Source organism: Erpetoichthys calabaricus, chromosome 10 (genome assembly GCF_900747795.2).
Source record: "Erpetoichthys calabaricus chromosome 10, fErpCal1.3, whole genome shotgun sequence".
NCBI classification, from domain to species: domain Eukaryota; kingdom Metazoa; phylum Chordata; class Cladistia; order Polypteriformes; family Polypteridae; genus Erpetoichthys; species Erpetoichthys calabaricus.
In genome coordinates this window covers 115,958,453-115,978,255 of record NC_041403.2, presented here as the reverse complement: position 1 = coordinate 115,978,255, position 19,803 = coordinate 115,958,453, and the positions used below count along the sequence as shown (strand labels likewise).

Genomic DNA, 19,803 nt, shown 5'->3' with positions numbered 1-19,803 from the left:
CTTTTATCTTAGAGACAACCTCATCCTCTAGATAAAGTATTAAGATCCACTCTGTCTGGGGAAATAAAAAATTCAACCATTACGATAAGGCTAAATGCACTCATTAATAAGAATGGCTCTCTGTTTCTTTACATGTTGGTCTGCACAATGAACTTTTATACTGCTTTAATTAACCTTTTAAAGTTCCTTTGAAATCCTACATTTTTGTATGCGGTAGTCTGGTGCCACTCCGGTCTATGTGGTTTTATGGGTGGTATAGTCATAAAGGTTGAAATAACCTTAAATATGAACAGTTCATTTGAAGACCTTTTTTCTTTGAGAGTGCAAGCTTTCTCCTGAAATAAGCAGGTTTAGCAAAAGGAGAGAGCGATTCTTTCTCCTGCCTGTCATGGCTGCATTAGCTGTGTTAATTTCTGCTGAGGTGACTTTCTATTATTAAAAAGGGTTCTAAGCACACTAATTCATGATGCTACCAAATGTTGCTTTATCAACCTGAAATGTGTAAAACCTATGGAGTACTGGTTACTGTACTGCTTATTGAACGTCTTCATCTATCTCAGACATCCCCTTCTTTTTTTCTCCATTGTATTTTGTCTGCCTGAATGGATAAGACTTTCATAAGATTTTACAAAGTGAAGCAGAAGCTGAAAATGGTCAATTTTAAACCAGCAAATTGTAGGCATACTAGGCTAGATTACTATTCCATTTGAGAAATTCTAAATAACTTCCTTAAACAAAATACAATTATTTCTACAACATATTTAATGAAAACAAATGATGCAAAATCCGTTGGCTTAATTTGCAACTCTAAATCGGTCATTTTTGTATGTGTAGTTGAATAGGTCTTGTTTGGTTTAATGTTTAATCTGTTTAAGCTAATGCAGTACCATGGGGGCTCAAGTCTTTCTGGCATAACTAATTGTAAACCGAGCTAAACCGGACATCAGTCCATCACAGGACACATTCATGTGCACACCAACACTCACACTGATGCTAACTTGGAATCCTAACCCACATATTTGAGGATTTAAGTGGAAAGCTGAAACATCAAGATGAATACCCATGATGGAGAACAAGCAGACCTAAAAAAGGTAACGACTAGGTGTGGGATTTACAGCCAGGACTCCAGTAGCTCTACACACTATGCCTCCATTCTCCCACATAGATAAGAGTTTGCCTTCAAATTTGTAATTTAAATGCATATCAAAATGCGAAACAGTACTGAATATGAATATGTCAAGACTGAGACAATTGTTAGCACTGGGTTCAAATCTTGGTCCAGTCCCTGTGTATTGAGTTTGCATGTTCTCCCTAAGTTTAAGTATTCTGGTTTCCTCCAATATCACAGAGCCATAAATATTGGTTCTTTATGACTGAGTGTTTATGTGTTGTACATATTAAACTGCATCCCATCCATTAGTTCCTGCATTGAGCCTGATGCTTCTGAAAATAAAAAAACTATGTTCTGATATTTTTCAGGTAAGGGTGGCAGACTTTCTGAGGTAAGGTAGTTATGCTCACTAATCATGGCACAGGAGAGCCATGATTTGTTGCATGTTGATCATTGCACACCGTACACGTGACCTTATAATCAGGAGGATAACCCGAAAACAAATTAGGAGACTTGGCCATTGTGCTCGTGTCAATATATGAATGTAAGATCTAAAAGCCTCTTGACAAGGTTACATTGCATCATAATGGTGCGTTACATGATTGCTTGAAACAGAATCAGAACTGTAATAGAGGGATTTATGCGTTAATACTTTGATCACATAGAACACACTATTTAATAATATGCTCATACAGTAAGAGAATTGTATTTCATTGCAATTACAAAATAAAGTATTTATATTTATAAATGAATCCGGTAAGCTGTTTTTGTTGTGAACATTTTACAGAGAGTTGCTGAAAACAATATACCACACTACTTATAGAAAATCACATTAATAAATGGTATAAGCATTGAATTGTATTTCACTACAATTACATAATAAAGGATTTCTCTTTATAAATGAATTAAATAGGCTTTTTTCATTCTGAATAATTTCACAGAATGCTTCTGAAAACAACAGTATACTGCTACTACTTAAAGGAATTCATTGGGGCATCTTTGGAATAAGTACTTTTTTTTACAAATATTGTAAAAGAACACAAAAATGTGAAAATAGCTAGCAGCTTTGTATAATAATAAAATATGATTTAAGAAATAGGTATAAAAAGGTCTGCAGTGGGTTGGCACCCTGCCCAGGATTGGTTCCTGCCTTGTGCCCTGTGTTGCCTGGGATTGGCTCCAGCAGACCCCCGTGACCCTGTGTTTGGATTCAGCGGGTTGGAAAATGGATGGATGGATATATACACAAATGGGCGGCACGGTGGCGCAGTGGGTAGCGCTGCTGCCTCGCAGTTGGGAGACCTGGGGACCTGGGTTCGCTTCCTGGGTCCTCCCTGCGTGGAGTTTGCATGTTCTCCCCGTGTCTGCGTGGGTTTCCTCCGGGCGCTCTGGTTTCCTCCGACAGTCCAAAGACATGCAGGTTAGGTGGATTGGCGATTCTAAATTGGCCCTAGTGTGTGCTTGGTGCGTGGGTGTGTTTGTGTGTGTCCTGCGGTGGGTTGGCATCCTGCCTTGTGCCCTGTGTTGGCAGGGATTGGCTCCAGCAGACCCCCGTAACCCTGTGTTCGGATTCAACGGGTTGGAAAATGGATGGATGGATGGATGGTATAAAAAGGTCCAGTAGACAATGACCCATTGTGAAGAAGGTCACACAGTGGTTAGCACTGTTGATTTCCTACTCCAAGGGCCTGGGTTTAATTCTAGGTCTTTAAATGCCAGTGTGGAGTTTGCATGTGCTCAGTGTGTCAATGTGGGGTTTTCCCAGGTGCTCTGGCTCTCTCCCATATTCCAATGATGGGCCAATTAGATTGATGGGTGAATTTACATTGTCCCAGTCGGAGTGTGTGTCTTGCTATATATTTTTGTTCCCATTTAATCATCTAACACCAAGGCAGTTAAGCTTTAGGGATATCAATCTGTCCAGTTAGCAAGCATAAGCATTTGTGAATGAACTTCATCTGTTGTGGTGCAAATGAAAGTGACAGCAGGTGCACTGGGGAGGCAAAAGCAAGGCAACCCCAAAAAGGGAATGGTTTTGCAGGTAGTGGCCACAGGCAATTGCTCTCTCCTTATTCTTTCTGACCAATTCTCCTCTAGTTTTGCAGTTTGCTAGTGTCCTTGTCACAACTGGTAGCATGAGGTGGTATCTGTAGCTGATTCAGGTTGCACAGGTAGTCCAGCTCCTCCAGGTTGGCACATCCATCTGTGCTGTTGCAAGAAGGTTTGCCCTGTTTCCCAGCACAGCCTCGAGAGCATGGAGTAGACACTAGGAGATAGGCTATAGTGTGAGGGGAGCTGGTATCTGCTCCTTTGTGTGTGGAGGAACAGGAGGAGCACAGCCAGACCCCTACAAAATGACCTCCAGCTGGCTACTGTTGTGCATATTTCTGACCAAACTGGGTTCAAAATGAAACAGCTTTCGAGAGAAACAGGTCATGCAAAAGTGCCTATTACTGTCTTGAGTGATGAGGGCAAAATTTACCTAACCAGGACAGAAAAAGGAAGGTCCATATATACAACTGCAAAAGACAACAAGTATAGGTTGCTTTTCTAGTCATCTTCCATCCAATGTCTGTGTTCCCATTTGCCCATTTTAACCTCTTCTTTTTATTTTCTAGTTTCAGATATAGATTGTATCTCCTGCCTCTAAAGCCAGCATGCCAGAATTGTCTTTTTACTGTTATTTGGCATGTATTTAAGAAAGAAGTCAACTGAGGACCTGTAAGGCATTTTTTCCTCAAACTACAGACTCTGTTAACAGTCTGAATCATGGCTATCAAATGAAAATGCCATTAACAGACATTTAGACATGAACTCTGCATATGCAGGCTTATAAAGAAGAATATCCAAATAACAAAAATGACTTTAAGACACCCACTGAACCCTACCTTACTAATCCACCTCCCCTTCCTTATTTTCTATATGTTGTCTTTGATTCCCATATGTCTAATCATTTTCCTCTGACGATACCTGGCAGGAATAAAAGACTATTTTCAGATACATGATTCATTTTTCCTTCCTTTGTGGATTTCTTGCTATCAGTCTGTATCACAGATCATATCACAGACCTTTTCTTCTATATATACAAATTGTGGAAAATCAGTCCCAGGCACACACACACACACACACAGAGACAAGGGTGCCAAAATATATTCTTTAATTTTCCTTTTGCACACAATGCCCTCAATTATGGCTCAGTTTCTTCCTTCTTTCTATTTCTTTCTTTCTTCTTCTACTATTACCGCCTTCACTCCTCCACACAAGCTCTGTGCTCCACCTCCCAGAAGCGCTCCAGGTGCCTTCTGACGATCATCTGGCAGCACTTCCTGGTGTGGTGGAAGTGCTGCATGGGCACCTGGATCCACTCATGGCCACACTTCCGGATGTGGTGGAAGTGCTGCAGTCCAGGTCCTACCATAAAGGCGTCTCAGTCGGGCAAAGGCCCCAGCCATCTGTCACAATATATATATATATACAGTATATATATATATATATATATATATATATATATATATATATATATATACAGTAATCCCTCCTCCATCGCGGGGGGTTGCGTTCCAGAGCCACCCGTGAAATAAGAAAATCCGCGAAGTAGAAACCATATGTTTATATGGTTATTTTTATATTGTCATGCTTGGGTCACAGATTTGCGCAGAAACACAGGAGGTTGTAGAGAGACAGGAACGTTATTCAAACACTGCAAACAAACATTTGTCTCTTTTTCAAAAGTTTAAACTGTGCTCCATGACAAGACAGAGATGACAGTTCCGTCTCACAATTAAAAGAATGCAAACATATCTTCCTCTTCAAGGAGTGCGCATCAGGAGCAGAGACTGTCAGAAAGAGGAAAGCAAACAAATCAATAGGGCTGTTTGGCTTTTAAGTATGCGAAGCACTGCGGCACAAAGCTATTGAAGACGGCAGCTCACACCCCCTCCATCAGGAGCAGAGAGAGAGAGAGAGAGAGATAGAGAGAGACAGAGAAAAACAAACGGTCAAAAATCAATACGTGCCCTTCGAGCTTTTAAGTATGCGAAGCACCGTGCAGCATGTCGCTTCACAAAGCAGCTGCACAGAAGGTAGCAACGTGAAGATAATCTTTCAGCATTTTTAGACGAGCGTCCATATCGTCTAGGTGTGCGAACAGCCCCCCTGCTCAATCCCCCTACGTCAGGATCAGAGAAAGTCAGCGCAAGAGAGAGAGAGAGAAAAGTAAGTTGGGTAGCTTCTCAGCCATCTGCCAATAGCGTCCCTTGTATGAAATCAACTGGGCAAACCAACTGAGGAAGCATGTACCAGAAATTAAAAGACCCATTGTCCGCAGAAATCCGCGAACCAGCAAAATATCCGCGATATATATTTAAATATGCTTACATATAAAATCCGCGATAGAGTGAAGCCGCGAAAGGCGAAGCGCGATATAGCGAGGGATTACTGTATATATATATATATATATATATATATATATATATATATATATATATATATATATATATACAGTATATATATATATATATATATATATATATATATTGTCATGCACGAGCGCATGAGGGGTGGCTTAAGGATCCGATGTGCATCGCCAAACCTCGTGTCAAGGAACAGCGGGGTACTAACCTCTCTTTCTTTGTTCCCTCAGGAAAAACGAAGCAGCAGCACCATGAATTCACCCAGACTTGCTAAAACTCAAGATACTTCCGGGTTCCTTCCTTCCACCTGGTCCCCGTCTGATGACGTCACGACATCTATCTACCACCACGGCTCCTTCCCAGCATTCCATGTTCACTTCCGTTCCCACCCCATAAATTGTCTGACTGTCATTTGGTTTTTGTCTTTGTTCAATGTACAAACTGACCGTGAGATCTGAAAGTTTTTCTACAGTATACGGGGACGGAAACCCCAAATCTTTATGCTTTCTTGTGTGCTTTCTTTACAGTGGTGTAGTCGGTAGGATCCAAAAGCCTGAAGGATGTCGGAAGGGCAGGATCTGAATGCGGTCTTGACGACCATGATGATGGAGCTCCAGAATTTGAGGCTGGAGCAGGCAGCTACGAAAGCGGAGCTGGCAGAGACCAAGACACGGCTGGCGGCAGCAGAAGCGGTAAAGCTCGCACGGCCTCCACCTCCTCCAATCGTCCTGCTCGCTAAGTTAGACGATATTGAATCATACCTGATGGTATTTAAGAGGCCTGCCTCTCAGAATCAGTGGCTGAGGGCGGAATGGGCCTCCATACTGGCGTCGTATCTGAAGGGCGCTGCGCAGCGGGCTTATCATGACCTCCCCGAGGAGGAAGCCACCAACTACGACCTCCTGAGGGCCGAAATTCTAAATTGTTACGGTGTGATCTCGGGCCAGCAGGCGAGGGCATTGGAAGTTTGACCCCGATCGCCCAGACAGAGCCCAGGCGTTTGAGTTCTGGGTCAAGCTGGGGCACTGGCGACGGCCAGGCGTCAACCAGGCACGCCAGGTAGTGGAACAGGTGGCCTGTGAGGGTCTCATGAATGCCATGCTGGGCTACCTCGCCCAGCAGGTCTGCCGACATCCTTACAAGGATATGAACGGCCTTCTGGAGGTCTTGGAGCGCCATTTGGCGGTGAACCGAGCCAGGAAGTCGGAGAGGTCTGCTCATGGGGTCCAACAGGAACGTGTCGCTACCCCTGAGCCCACCCGTTGTGCTGCGGAGGCTCTGGTCAGGCCTAAGGAGAAGGTGCCCAGCCCGCCGCGCTGCTTCAAGTGCGGGGAGCTGGGACATATTCTCACTGCCTGTCCACTGAACGCCAAGCCGATGGACTGCATCTGGATCAGAGATGAGAGGTATTGTGCTCTGTCAAATCCCTTGGCTGTTCCAAACACGGGAGTGGTGTTGGTAAATGGGCACTCGGTCATGGCATTATTTGACTCCGGGAGAAACATCACCATTGTTGCCCGCCGTTATGTTCTACCATGACAGTGGTTAACTCAAAAAACAAGTGTGACCTGTGTACATGGGGAAACCAGGCTATATAGGTCTGCAGAGTGCTTCATAACTTGGAAGGGTGACCCAAAACAACTGCTTGTCGCTGTATTGCCCAAGCCCCCCTACCCGGTTATATTGGGACAAGACTGGTCAGAAAGCAAAAGCGGTAGGGTAGCAACCACTCCTAGAAAGAGGTTGCGTCTGATTACGGACGGACAAGAAACTGTTCCAGTTACTCCCACTCCATGCTCCTTGGCGACTGTTGATGATGTAAACAGCTGGTAGGGGGATTCTACAGCGACGGACCTCGATCCGGAAGTACAAATCGCCCATGCCCACCTCTTAGGCGCCCATCTTGGGGCCGAAAAAACATTACACAGAGTGAAACTCCGCTTTTATTGGCCCAGAATCAATGAGGAGGTCCGACGTTTCTGTCAGTCCTGCCCGGAGTGTCAGCTACGTCAGATTCCCGGGAGGGACTGTGCTCCTCTAGTTCCGATTCCCCTCATTGATGTGCCCTTTGAGAGTATCAGTATCGACCTTGTAGGTCCCTTGGAGCTTTCGATGCAAGGCCATAAATACATATTGGTTATAGTCGATTACGCGACTCGATACCCAGAGGCGGTTCCCCTGCGAACCACTAATACTAAAACTCTCGCACAGGAATTCATAGGACTTTTTTCCCGATTGGGCATACCCAAAGAAGTCCTTACGGACCAGGGTATGCACTTTACTTTGGATACGTTCAGGGAGGTTGCCAAGTTACTCCGTATTAAGCATCTTAAACCGTCTGTTTATCACCCACAGACAGACAGGTTGGTGGAAAGGTTAAACCAAACCCTTAAACAGATACTCCGCAAGGTAGTCAGCGCAGATGGTAGGAACTGGGACCAGCTCTTACCTCTTGTACGTTTTGCATATTGGGAGGTGCCGCAAGCCTCCATGGGGTTTTCCCCTTTTGAACTCTTATACAGACATCAACCCTGGGGGATTCTGGATGTTCTTAAAGAAGGTTGGGAAGGGGAGGCACTTCCTTCCACCAACATTTTGAAATATATATCGCGCAGTTACGCGATAGATTGGCGAAAATCCGACCTTTGCTAAAACAGCACATGTCGAAAGCTCAAACAGCGCAGGCATGGAATTATAACAGAAATGCCTCCCTGCGGGAGTTCCAGCTGGGAGACCGAGTGATGGTGCTCGTGCCCACTTCCCACTCTAAATTGTTGGCTCATTGGCAGGGCCCATACGAAATTAAAGAGAGAAAAGGGCTCGTCGATTATCTGGTAAAACAACCGAACCATCGACCGAGCGAGAGGGTATATCACGTCAACTTACTGAAGCCGTGGAGGGACAGGGAAGACCGCCCCATCGCTGGCACAGCCCTCTCCCTTTTCTCTGGAAAATCAGTCCTTAACCTCGGCCCCAATTTGACTCCCCACCAGCGTCAGGAGCTAGAAACTGCAATCCTGTCTGTTCCGGAAGTGGTCAGTGAAGCACCCAGCCACACCTCGCTGATTCAGCACGAGATTGTGACAGACCCTGGGGTGGTAGTCAGAGAACGCCCCTATTGCCTCCCAGAGGCAAAACGTGCGAGGGTAGAGTTAGAAGTTCAATGCATGTTGGACATGGATATCATCGAGGAAAGTCACAGCCTGTGGTCCAGTCCCATTGTTCTCGTTTCTAAGCCCGATGGCTCATGGAGATTTTGTAATAACTTCCGGCGTGTGAATCAAGTCTCCAAATTCAATGTGTACCCCATGCCCTGCATGGATGAACTCCTTGAGCGGTTGGGGATGGCATGTTATTTGACTACTCTTGACATGACTAAAGGATACTGGCAAATTCCCTTAACGGCATCTGCTAAAGAGGAAACGGCTTTTAGCACCCCTAGCGGACACTGGCAGTACAAGGTTCTCAGAATTGGACTGCATGGGGCGCCAGCAACCTTCCAGCGCCTGGCAGACAGAGTGCTGAAGCCACACCAGCCCTACTGTGCTGCCTACCTTGATGACATAGTCATCTTTTCTGGCATCTGGGAGGAGCATGTGCTGCAGGTTTACGCCGTCCTCCTGATGCTAGCGAAAGCCGGGCTGCGTATCAATCCCCGGAAGTGTTTTTTCGGATTGAACGAACCCAAGTATTTAGGCTACCTGGTGGGAGGTGGACTGGTGAAGCTACAGTGTTCAAAAATTAAAGACATCCTTGAATGGCCCCGTCCGATAACCAAGAGGCAAGTGCAAGCTTTCTTAGGACTAACAAGCTACTATATATATATACGTGTGTGTGTGTGTGTGTGTGTGTGTGTGTGTGTGTGTGTGTGTGTGTGTGTGTGCAGAATATATGCAATGTGCAGCTTTATTTCAGCATCATGCTTTTGCATCATTTTTTTTGCCTTTTTCTCTGCTCTTTGCAAACATCAACTCGTAAAATGAGTGCATTGTGATCATCTTTTAAAGCCATCTTCTTTCTAGTGCATATAAGGACAGAAATTTGACACTCCTTCACAGCTAACATTCATCACTGTGGTGTCACAGTCTTAACCAGAGATATTATTTAGAGGATACTACTGGTAGAAGACAAAGTTTTCAGAAGAACTACACAAGTCTAGAGCTATCTGTGCCCAAAAGTTGGTGACAGTTGTGAAGGAAGTGGCTGTTCCCATTTAAGCCAAAGAGGTTGAGCTGAACAGGCCAAGGTTAGTCAATTGGTATTGGTACTTAGTGACAGCGGTCCAGTTACTGAATCCTGAATAATTCTGTTTCAATGTCATACTTTTCAGGTTTGTCTGCAAAACATTCCAGTTTTTGCCTTCTTAAAAACAATTCATTAGTGTTCCAAGGTTGGGGTTTCCATAGGGTTGGGCAGTTACACTAAACAGTATGCCATTCTGGTGAAAACAAAATGTTTGCAGGCTGTCTTATTACTTTGGGGAAGTTTTGTGAAAACTCTCTGTCCATTTTGAAACCCATTAGTCTATCACTGGATATGCCAAACACTCCCATGGGACTCATTTATAGCTACCACACTTTTACTCTGTTGGGATGTGAAAAGAAACCATGCAAAAACCAGACAGACAGTGACAGAATCAGGATGCAAACCCACTCTGCCAGAAGTGGCAGGCAGCTGTGTGAACCCACTTATCTTCGTGTGAATTTCTGCGTTTGGCCCATTCGCATGAAGTCTGCTTGACCTCCGCAGCACTAAAACCGAATTAAGGGAGTTCTAAAACTAGATAACTGGACGTTTGTATAGTTAAATTAATTAAATCTCTCATGCACTTTGATCAACCACGACGTAACAAAATAACATCTCACCTAAAACAACGTGGGTATTTTTTTACCTTTGAAACAGGTGTACAAAGACAAAACAACATCTGTCGTATCCTGTGCTAGCGCGGGGTCTGTTCTTCCGTTGACGTTTAAATAAAGTTGGTTTGGTTGTCATTTGTGTACAAGATGGCGGCTCCCGTGTCTGCGTTCAAGTTTTGGAAGCCTGGTAAGATTATCATAGCACAGATGTAAAATAGCAGCAGTTACCTACATTTATTGGCGTATCGATTGTTCGGAATATATTCCGAATCGTAATAGTTTTGTTTTCTTTCTTTGGACTCATCACATGCTCGTGCTTTTGTTAATTTTTTGTGCACTACCTTGTGTTTTAGCAGCCGGTGCTGTCGAGATTCGTGTATTCTATGTTTAGATTGTCCTCAGGTTTTCTGCTGTTCTGACAGCTCCTTTGAGGTGCCCTATCTAAAATGATCTGACGTCTCTGACTACGGTAAAGTTAGCTTGACGTGCAACAGTCGAGTGACATCTAAAGCTTCAGTCTTACCTCATATCCATGAAGAAACACGAGAAAATGCGAAATTATTCACAAGCGTTCTTGGCGTGTTTTTTTTTATTTTTATAACTACTGTGTATGAAAGTCGCACAATATAAGAAATCTCCTTAAAAGCACAGTAAACTGCTGAAGCTATAAGAAATATCCAAAAGATCGACACCAAAATACAATATGACTAGTGAATGTATTCATAGCCTTTGTTTTTTGCGAGTAGGTTACACAGGTCTGCAAAATTTTAAATAGTTATTCGCATTAATGAACAAAGTAAATAATATTGTAATGTCGTAATCACGTCAAATGTAAGTACAGAAATTGAAATTTAACAAATCGCACTGTTTATTAACATTTACAATATTGTTGCAAGTCAACTTAAACAAAAACATTTAGCCGATCTATTATGTTTAAATATATGCAAAGAAAACAACAATCCACATTAATTGACATACATATAACTTCTCCGGTTTTTGTCATGTCTTGGATTTTGATCCAAAACTTTTGTTTGGTGGTCCCTTGTTTGTACACTTGTGCTGATGCGTCCCTAGGAATCATCTGGCAGTTGTCCGCCACCATTCTGACTGCTGTCCCAACTGCCCTGGTACTTTCCTTCCATATCCTTGATACCTTGAATGACTCTTTCACCCCACTCTTCACTCACCGCATCGAGATTTTCTGGGAAAAATTCCAAATGCAAATCGAAAAAGTAAACTTTGAGAATCATGTAGCAACCCAGCTCCATAAACATAACTAATGCATGTTTCACATTTTCTTTATAATTTGAATCGTTATTGTTGCGTAAAAACTGAATGATACCCAAGCCTCTCGTTCCAAGTTATTCATTGCCCATTAAATTATGTATCAGAAATCAGTTTTCTAATATCTGGTCTTGCAAAAATGCCCTCTTTCAATTTAGCCTCAGACAAACATGGAAACATTTGGAACATATACATAAAACAAGCTCTCATCTTTTGATTGAGCTTTAACAAACTGCTTCATTAAACCAAACTTAATATGAAGTGGTAGTAGCAGCACTCTATACTGATATAATACAATACAATTTATTTTTGAATGCCCAAAATCACACAAGAAGTGCCACAATGGGCTTTAACAGGCCCTGCCTTTTGAAAGCCCCCCAGCCTTGACGGTCTAAGAAGACAGGGAAAAACTCCCAAAAAAAGACCCCTTTCCAGGTAGGCTGGATGTTCAGTGGGTGTCAAAAAAAGGGAGTCAATACAATGTAATAGTGCAAGATACAAGTGCAGATCCACCAAGTCGGGTCTGGTGACGTTTTTGGTACAAAGTGCAGCTTTTTTTCTAGTTGGCTAATCCTTCTGGAGAAAAATGTTTTTCATTTTTTAAATTCATCACCCAAAAATGTATAAAAATCACAGAAAAATTTCAAAACAATTTGTTCAGTGTAAACCTGTGATTGCTATAATTATTTTTTATAACTGTACTAAAACTATTAAAAGTAATACTAATAATTAATCTGTGGCATTAAAACTGAATATTTAATTATCATTGTTTACAAGATCTTTTTAACAGTTAAGTCATGTCAGAAATGATTTGTCTTGATTGTAGCCTTTCCTAAAAAATAAAATTTCGGTGAGATTGTTTAGACTGTATTTGTTTTCTTTCAAGCTTATATGGACACTTCTCATTGTATGTTTCTGCAACAGTGAGTGTTGATCTATTAGAATTGTAATTTTGTAGTCCAACAACAAATGCCATGTTGAGCAAAAAAAATGTATTAGTGTGCAATTTGTAATATATATTTGTACACTTTGCTGTATTTCATGTCGGTTCTATGAATGTTATATGATGAAAGTAAAAGGAATTTAAAAAAAGAGTTTGTTAGTATGTCCTCTGTGCAGTTTGATGGCTTGAAGATCAAATAGATTTAGCCATATACACAAAGTTCACAAAGACTGAGATGTTTTATTATTTTACAGAAGCTCCATGCCTGTCACTGGTTTTGTTTTTGTTATCTATCTATCTATCTATCTATCTATCTATCTATCTATCTATCTATCTATCTATCTATCTATCTATCTATCTACAGTTAGGTCCATAAATATTTGGACAGAGACAACTTTTTTCTAATTTTGGTTCTGTACATTACCACAATGAATTTTAAATGAAACATCTCAGATGCAATTGAAGTGCAGACTTTCAGCTTTAATTCAGTGGGGTGAACAAAACGATTGCATAAAAATGTGAGGCAACTAAAGCATTTTTTTAACACAATCCCTTCATTTCAGGGGCTCAAAAGTAATTGGACAATTGACTCAAAGGCTATTTCATGGGCAGGTGTGGGCAAGTGCGTCGTTATGTCATTATCAATTAAGCAGATAAAAGGCCTGGAGTGAACAACACTCTCCAGGGGGTAGGCGTATCGATATCCAAGTCTACAATAAAGAGAAGACTGCATGAAAGTAAATACAGAGGGTGCACTGCAAGGTGCAAGCCACTCATAAGCCTCAAGAATAGAAAGGTTAGATTGGACTTTGCTAAAGAACATCTAAAAAAGCCAGCACAGTTCTGGAAAAACATTCTTTGGACAGATGAAACCAAGATCAACCTCTACCAGAATGATGGCAAGAAAAAAGTATGGAGAAGGCGTGGAACAGCTCATTATCCAAAGCATACCACATCATCTGTAAAACACGGTGGAGGCAGTGTGATGGCTTGGGCGTGCATGGCTGCCAGTGGCACTGGGACACTAGTGTTTATTGATGATGTGACACAGGACAGAAGCAGCCGAATAAATTCTGAGGTGTTCAGAGACATACTGTCTGCTCAAATCCAGCTAAATGCAGTCAAATTGATTGGGCGGCGTTTCATGATACAGATGGACAATGACCCAAAACATACAGCCAAAGCAACCCAGGAGTTTATTAAAGCAAAGAAGTGGAAAATTCTTGAATGGCCAAGTCAGTCACCTGATCTTAACCCAATTGAGCATGCATTTCACTTGTTGAAGACTAAACTTCAGACAGAAAGGCCCACAAACAAACAGCAACTGAAAGCCGCTGCAGTAAAGGCCTGGCAGAGCATTAAAAAGGAGGAAACCCAGCATCTGGTGATGTCCATGAGTCATTGCCAGCAAAGGATTTTCAACCAAGTATTAGAAATGAAGATTTTATTTCCAGTTATTTAATTTGTCCAATTACTTTTGAGCCCCTGAAATGAAGGGATTGTGTTAAACAAATGCTTTAGTTGCCTCACATTTTTATGCAATCATTTTGTTCACCCCACTGAATTAAAGCTGAAAGTCTGCACTTCAACTGCATCTGAGTTGTTTCATTTAAAATTCATTGTGGTAATGTGCAGAACCAAAATTAGAAAAAAGTTGTCTCTGTCCAAATATTTATGGACCTAACTGTATCATACTGTAATAGAGGTTTTATTAGAATCAAGTTTGAAAAGTGCATTGGTGAATTAAATGTGCTTAAGTAATACATTGGTAGTGCCTATGTATCTAATTTTGTTTTTGAACCCATGTACAATATTAAGGAGTAGGGGATGGAGCCTATCCTGGCAGCATTGGGTACAAGGCAGGAGTCAACACTCACTTATGCCAGGCCAATTAACCTAACTCCTAATTCTTGGAATGTTGGAGGATAAAATACTGTATGTATTCATTTCATATTGAAAAGAAAATTACAGTTATATATATTTAGCTTCTTTTTAATCTTCCCAATGTGAAAAACCTTAACATTTTTATTGTTGTGATTTTTACAGAAATAATGTTATGCTCTAGACAATATAACACTTGTTACTGTTTTTGGTATGCACTGATTAGGTGCTGAAGGTCCCGGTGTCCATCTTTCAGAAGAGCGAGAATTGCCAGGGGAGACTGGGGGGCCTCCTGTGATTTTTAATCCTAATGCAGCTTTGTCCATTGAGAAGCAAAGACAGAAACTTCCTGTATTTCAGGTATGAATTCTTGATGATGAAATATGCGGGACAGTGTATGAGTTAACACTAAAATATTAAACAAGACATTAGACAAAAGCAAGATTAAAAAAAAAAACTATAATACTGTATGCCATGCATTTTGAAATTACTTTTTATTAGTCCCACATAAATGTGATGTGTAATGCTAATAGCCTGTTATTTTTGATTGGCTAGTCAGCAAGTGTGTGCCATGGTATCAGAAAATAAGTTGCATTTATAGAGCGCCTTTCACAAACCCAAGGTCACTTTACATACAGATAAAAAAAAAATTTACTTCTCGACAACCTGAGAGAGGGACAAGGAGTGTTAGGAGCTGAGTGAGGTAGAGAAGGGCAAGGTTATGCAGAGCTTTGAAGGTGAGAAGGAGAATCTTGAATTTAATCCTTGATGGAACCAGTAACCAGTGAAGCTGGGAGAGAACAGGGGAGATGTGAGCAAAACGCTTTGTGTGGGCTGTGGAGTTCTGAATGTACTGTAGCTTCGGTGTAGATTTTGCAGTGAGGCTGATGAAGAGGGAATTACAGTAATCAGTACAAGACATTATGAAACAATGAACCAGAGTTTGAGCATCAGACAAGGACAGAAATGGACAGAAAAGGCGGGCAATGTTACGGAGATGATAGAATGAAATTTTGAAAAGAGACCTAATGTGTAGCTCAAAGTTAAGTGATGAATCAAACAAAACCCCAAGATTTCTGACAACAGGAGCAGGTTTGACAAGTGTACCATCAACAGAAGCAGAGAAATTTGATGCCTTTGAGAGTTTGATGCCTAATGAGAGTTTGTCTCATTATGGAAAGTTACATTTTTAGGGTTCATTTTTATTATTTTATTTATTGCTTTTCTTTTAACAGCACAGAAATCACATCCTATATATGTTGGAGATCTATCAGACTGTTGTTATTGTTGGAGAAACAGGCTGTGGGAAAAGCACCCAGATTCCTCAGGTTTGTGTTTAAAAACATCATTAGGTTATTAGTTCATTTATGTGCAGTACCTTGTTTAACTATTAAGTTTCTTGCACAGTTTTCAGGTAATATTGTATTTATTTCAGGCTTTCATCTGACACTTTCAACGAAGGGCTAACATTTTTCATAAATGTGGCTTACTTTACATGTTTGCATAAAGGGAGCAAAGTAGAGAGATTTATGAAATGTAATAAAAATGGAGGTGAGGTAATTGCTTAAATATTTTATACTGCTCTCAAATACTATACAGAGAGGTGACGAACCAATAACTATGTCAAATGCCTTTGTCTTTGAGAAACACAAGTCAGGTGTTGAATTGAATTTTTACATACTCTGTAGCCATAGAGCATTAACAATGGTACATACTTCACAGGGGGATTTGCTTCACAGAGCATTGCACCTCATGAATTATTGTTTAGGTGAGTTTTGTGTGCACTCTGTTTTGTAATATAACACTTAAGTGAATGTTACAGTACATGACTTTTAGTCATAGGGTATTTCAGATTTGCTTACTAAAGTTGCGGATGTTGATGTCAGACCATGTTCATCAAATCGCTGTGCATGTCAAATTTGTTTTGCTTGCCCTTTCTTCTGACAACCAATAGCATGCAGCCTGATGGAGCTGGTGTTATACAAAGGGTTAGTTAACCAGTCTGTCTGTTTTCCATTCTGTCGTGTTGAGCTTCTCCTCTATTTGTGAGGTCCAAAAGATCTGTTTTGCTTATTCCTCGTTGCTGCATTGTATACATTGTCCTTTCAGATGAGCAATCATTAGTTGTCAGCTCTCATGCACACACAAAGCCTGCCCTATGACTAAAGACAAAATCAAACCTGTTTGATTTTGTCAGGGTGAGTTGCAAACTAATTGGGAGTGAGTTGATGAGCATGTAAAATTACATGATTGCCTTCACAGGAGCATGCCACCTAATATGACATCATCTTTAGCCACTCAAAAAAAAACACCATCATTGTAACGGAATACTCTATCCAAAAATGACATATTATTATTTTAATGTTAGTTACCCCATGTAGTTTGTGGTGGTAGCTGAAAAAAATTTAATCTCATGTTTCTGTGACAAATTACATATATTCACACTTAATGAGCCTAGCTGTGACCTATTCTAGGCAATGGCAAACAATGTGAAAAATGTCCATGGGGTGGAAAAAAAATTCTCAAGTAACTCATGTTGCATAATCCATATGCCCTATATCATTCATATGGTCAAAACATGCAAAATATATACATTTGTTCCCAAAACATCATTAACAGTTACTTCCTTAGAACTCCACATTGAATGTAAACAAGAAAGATGTAATTCCCAAAATGCTGTGTGTTTGAATATAAAAACCGGTTTCTTGACAAGTGAATGAGGGGGAGAAGCAGATCTTCAAATGAAATGCATTTACATAGTATTGGTAGGTAATAACTTGTATTGATACCAAAATCAATATTTTAGTACCAGTCTTCATTGACACAGAATCTATATGTAAAGTTTATATAATATAATAAACATCATGCCATCTTTACATTTTCAAGTCCATTGTATAATTTTAAATAAACAAATGCACACATTTATCACTAACTCAAATACCTAAAATTACAAGTAGGTGCACCGGATCAGGTACAAATGATACGAACATCATTAGAGAGGATCTTTTTACTTTCTTGTATACAAAGTATAGGGAAAGTATTGTAATCGTCCAAAGATTTGATATCGAGATTTTGATGAATCTCGATGTTTTAGACGCCCTGAGTCTGAAAATACCATTTTTGGAATTTTGTGTTTGTATATGTATGTAAACACGATAACTTGAGTAAGCTTTCACTTAAGTCAACCAAATTTTGCATACAAGTATTACAAAACATAGATTTCTATCAACTTTTGGGGTATTTCCATTAACCGGAAGTGGTACTTTATCTTTTGTTCATGCAGATGCAGAGTGCGATTTTTTTTTTTTTTTTTTTTTTTTTTTCCAACTTTACTTTTATAACAATTGTTCCATATATTATTAATTTAATTTGATTTGTTTTTGATGGTTCTTTATTGTACATAATATAAAAATGTAATCATTGTCTTGTGGTTTACTCCTTAAATATCCATCCCGATATTTGAGTATAGGAGAAAGTCTAGGGAAGACCACTCCCGATATTTAATTTAAAACTTACACATTTAGTTTGATTTGCTGTTTGCTGCTGAAGTGTATGTTATTACCATGCTAGACTGATAGAGTTTTCTTTGGCCTTTGGAATGAACATTATAGATGCCTGGGGGTTTTGGAAGGGATTTAAAAAAAATCAACTATTCCACTGTAAGGAAAATCAACTAGAAGAGAAGATTTCAAACCACTGCTAACTTGTCCTGAGAGCAGAGCGCAAGACACTGGAAGAAGTCTCCAAGAATTCAATAATTTTGTCACAAGACATACACACATAATTCTTACCACTGCTGATGTCAAAGTGCATGAATGGAGGCTGCATACATTTGATCTACATAGGAGGTGTGTCAGGTGTAAATCTAGGCTCCAGAAAAGACATCAGGGCAAGACTAACGTTTGCCCATGAATACCTAGGCAAAGACCAGGGGCCTCATGTATAAACAGTGCGTATGCACAAAAATGTTGCATAAGAACGTTTCCACTTTCAAATCGCAATGTATAAAACCTAAACTTGGCGTAAAGCCACACACATTTCCACGGTAGCTCATACCCTTTTGTACGCAAGTTTTGCGCTCGGTTTTGCAGACTGGCAGCACCTAGCATCAAGGCAGTGCTACTATTCCTGGGTAACGTTACTCTTTCTTTTTTAGATCCACATCCCTGATGCAGCTTTATAAATACACTGAAATTAACCGCATATTGTTTATTAGTTTATGGCATCTGATTGTAATTAACCTGTAACAATATAATGGTCCACAGAATGGTCAAACTATTCCAAATACCATAACTGCTTTAGCGTTGTTACTCTCACTGCACCTTCTTCTTCTTCTTTCAGCTGCTACCGTTAGGGGTTGCCACATCGGATCATCTTTTTCCATATTACTCTCACTGCACCACTCGGAGTATTTATATCACTGTATCTGAGTGTGAATCACAGCTGTACAGCAGCTGATCGGAAAGAGAATTATTGATATACAGCATCAAGCACACGCTGCCTCAGCCATGCTGTCTATTGAACTGCTGTCATACGGCAAACGCTTCAGAGCCTTTCCTCGTGGTTCAGAAACAGTTTCATCCCAAGAACTCTAAACGCATTCAATCAGTCCATCAAGTGCTTCTGTAGAACTGTTTGTACTTATAAGTAGAATTACCTCACTGTAAACTTGCACTACAGTTATAATATTGCACAACCTGAGCCACTTTATAAAGTGCGTATTTACATATGATGACGATATCATTTTTAAGATGTAATGCAACAAAATATGTTTATTATATTATACAGATAAAACTTTAACTTCATTTAAATAATCTATATTGTTGATAATTAAACATGTGAGGACGCAGTGCTAGCGAGCCGCTGGCGCTCCGTTTACGGATTGTTTCTGCCTCGCGCTGTATTCTTGCTGGTGCTGACGCGACACTGAAAGGATAGATGGATAGAATAATTAAACACGTACTATGAAGATATTTCAGTTTTCCTTAAAAGTTTTGAAGAATCGGCGTTCTAAGCTTACAGATTGGTTAACGTCTATTACAGAGCTGATTGTATGGCGATTGGGTATTTGGAGAAAGAAAAGTAAGGACAGGAATTGGAGGTTAGAATGTTTGAAAGAGACAGTACTGCTACAATAAAGTATTTCATCGAAGGTCGTGCATGGCGCACCAAGCATCTTGCTTGAGACATGAGCAATCACTGCGCCACCATGTTCCCATGTTTAATAACATGCTTTAACTCGTATCATCATGAAAATGATATCATGTATACATCTCAGTATTTTAATTATTCAGAGAGCTGTAATCTCACAAA

At 40.6% G+C, this 19,803-nt stretch overlaps 1 protein-coding gene across 2 annotated transcripts in view; it reads left to right on the top strand.

Moving 5' to 3' along the window:
- The first annotated feature begins 10,444 nt into the window (after positions 1-10,444).
- Positions 10,445-19,803, top strand: part of dhx35 (DEAH-box helicase 35) — a 53,951-nt gene continuing 44,592 nt past the window's right edge. For both annotated transcript variants that reach the window (XM_028811758.2, XM_051932819.1), the window contains exons 1-3: positions 10,445-10,569; positions 14,717-14,850; positions 15,726-15,818. In XM_028811758.2, the coding sequence (XP_028667591.1) occupies positions 10,530-10,569; positions 14,717-14,850; positions 15,726-15,818 (267 nt within the window). In that variant the 5' untranslated portion in view covers positions 10,445-10,529. The remainder of the gene's footprint in view (positions 10,570-14,716; positions 14,851-15,725; positions 15,819-19,803) is intronic.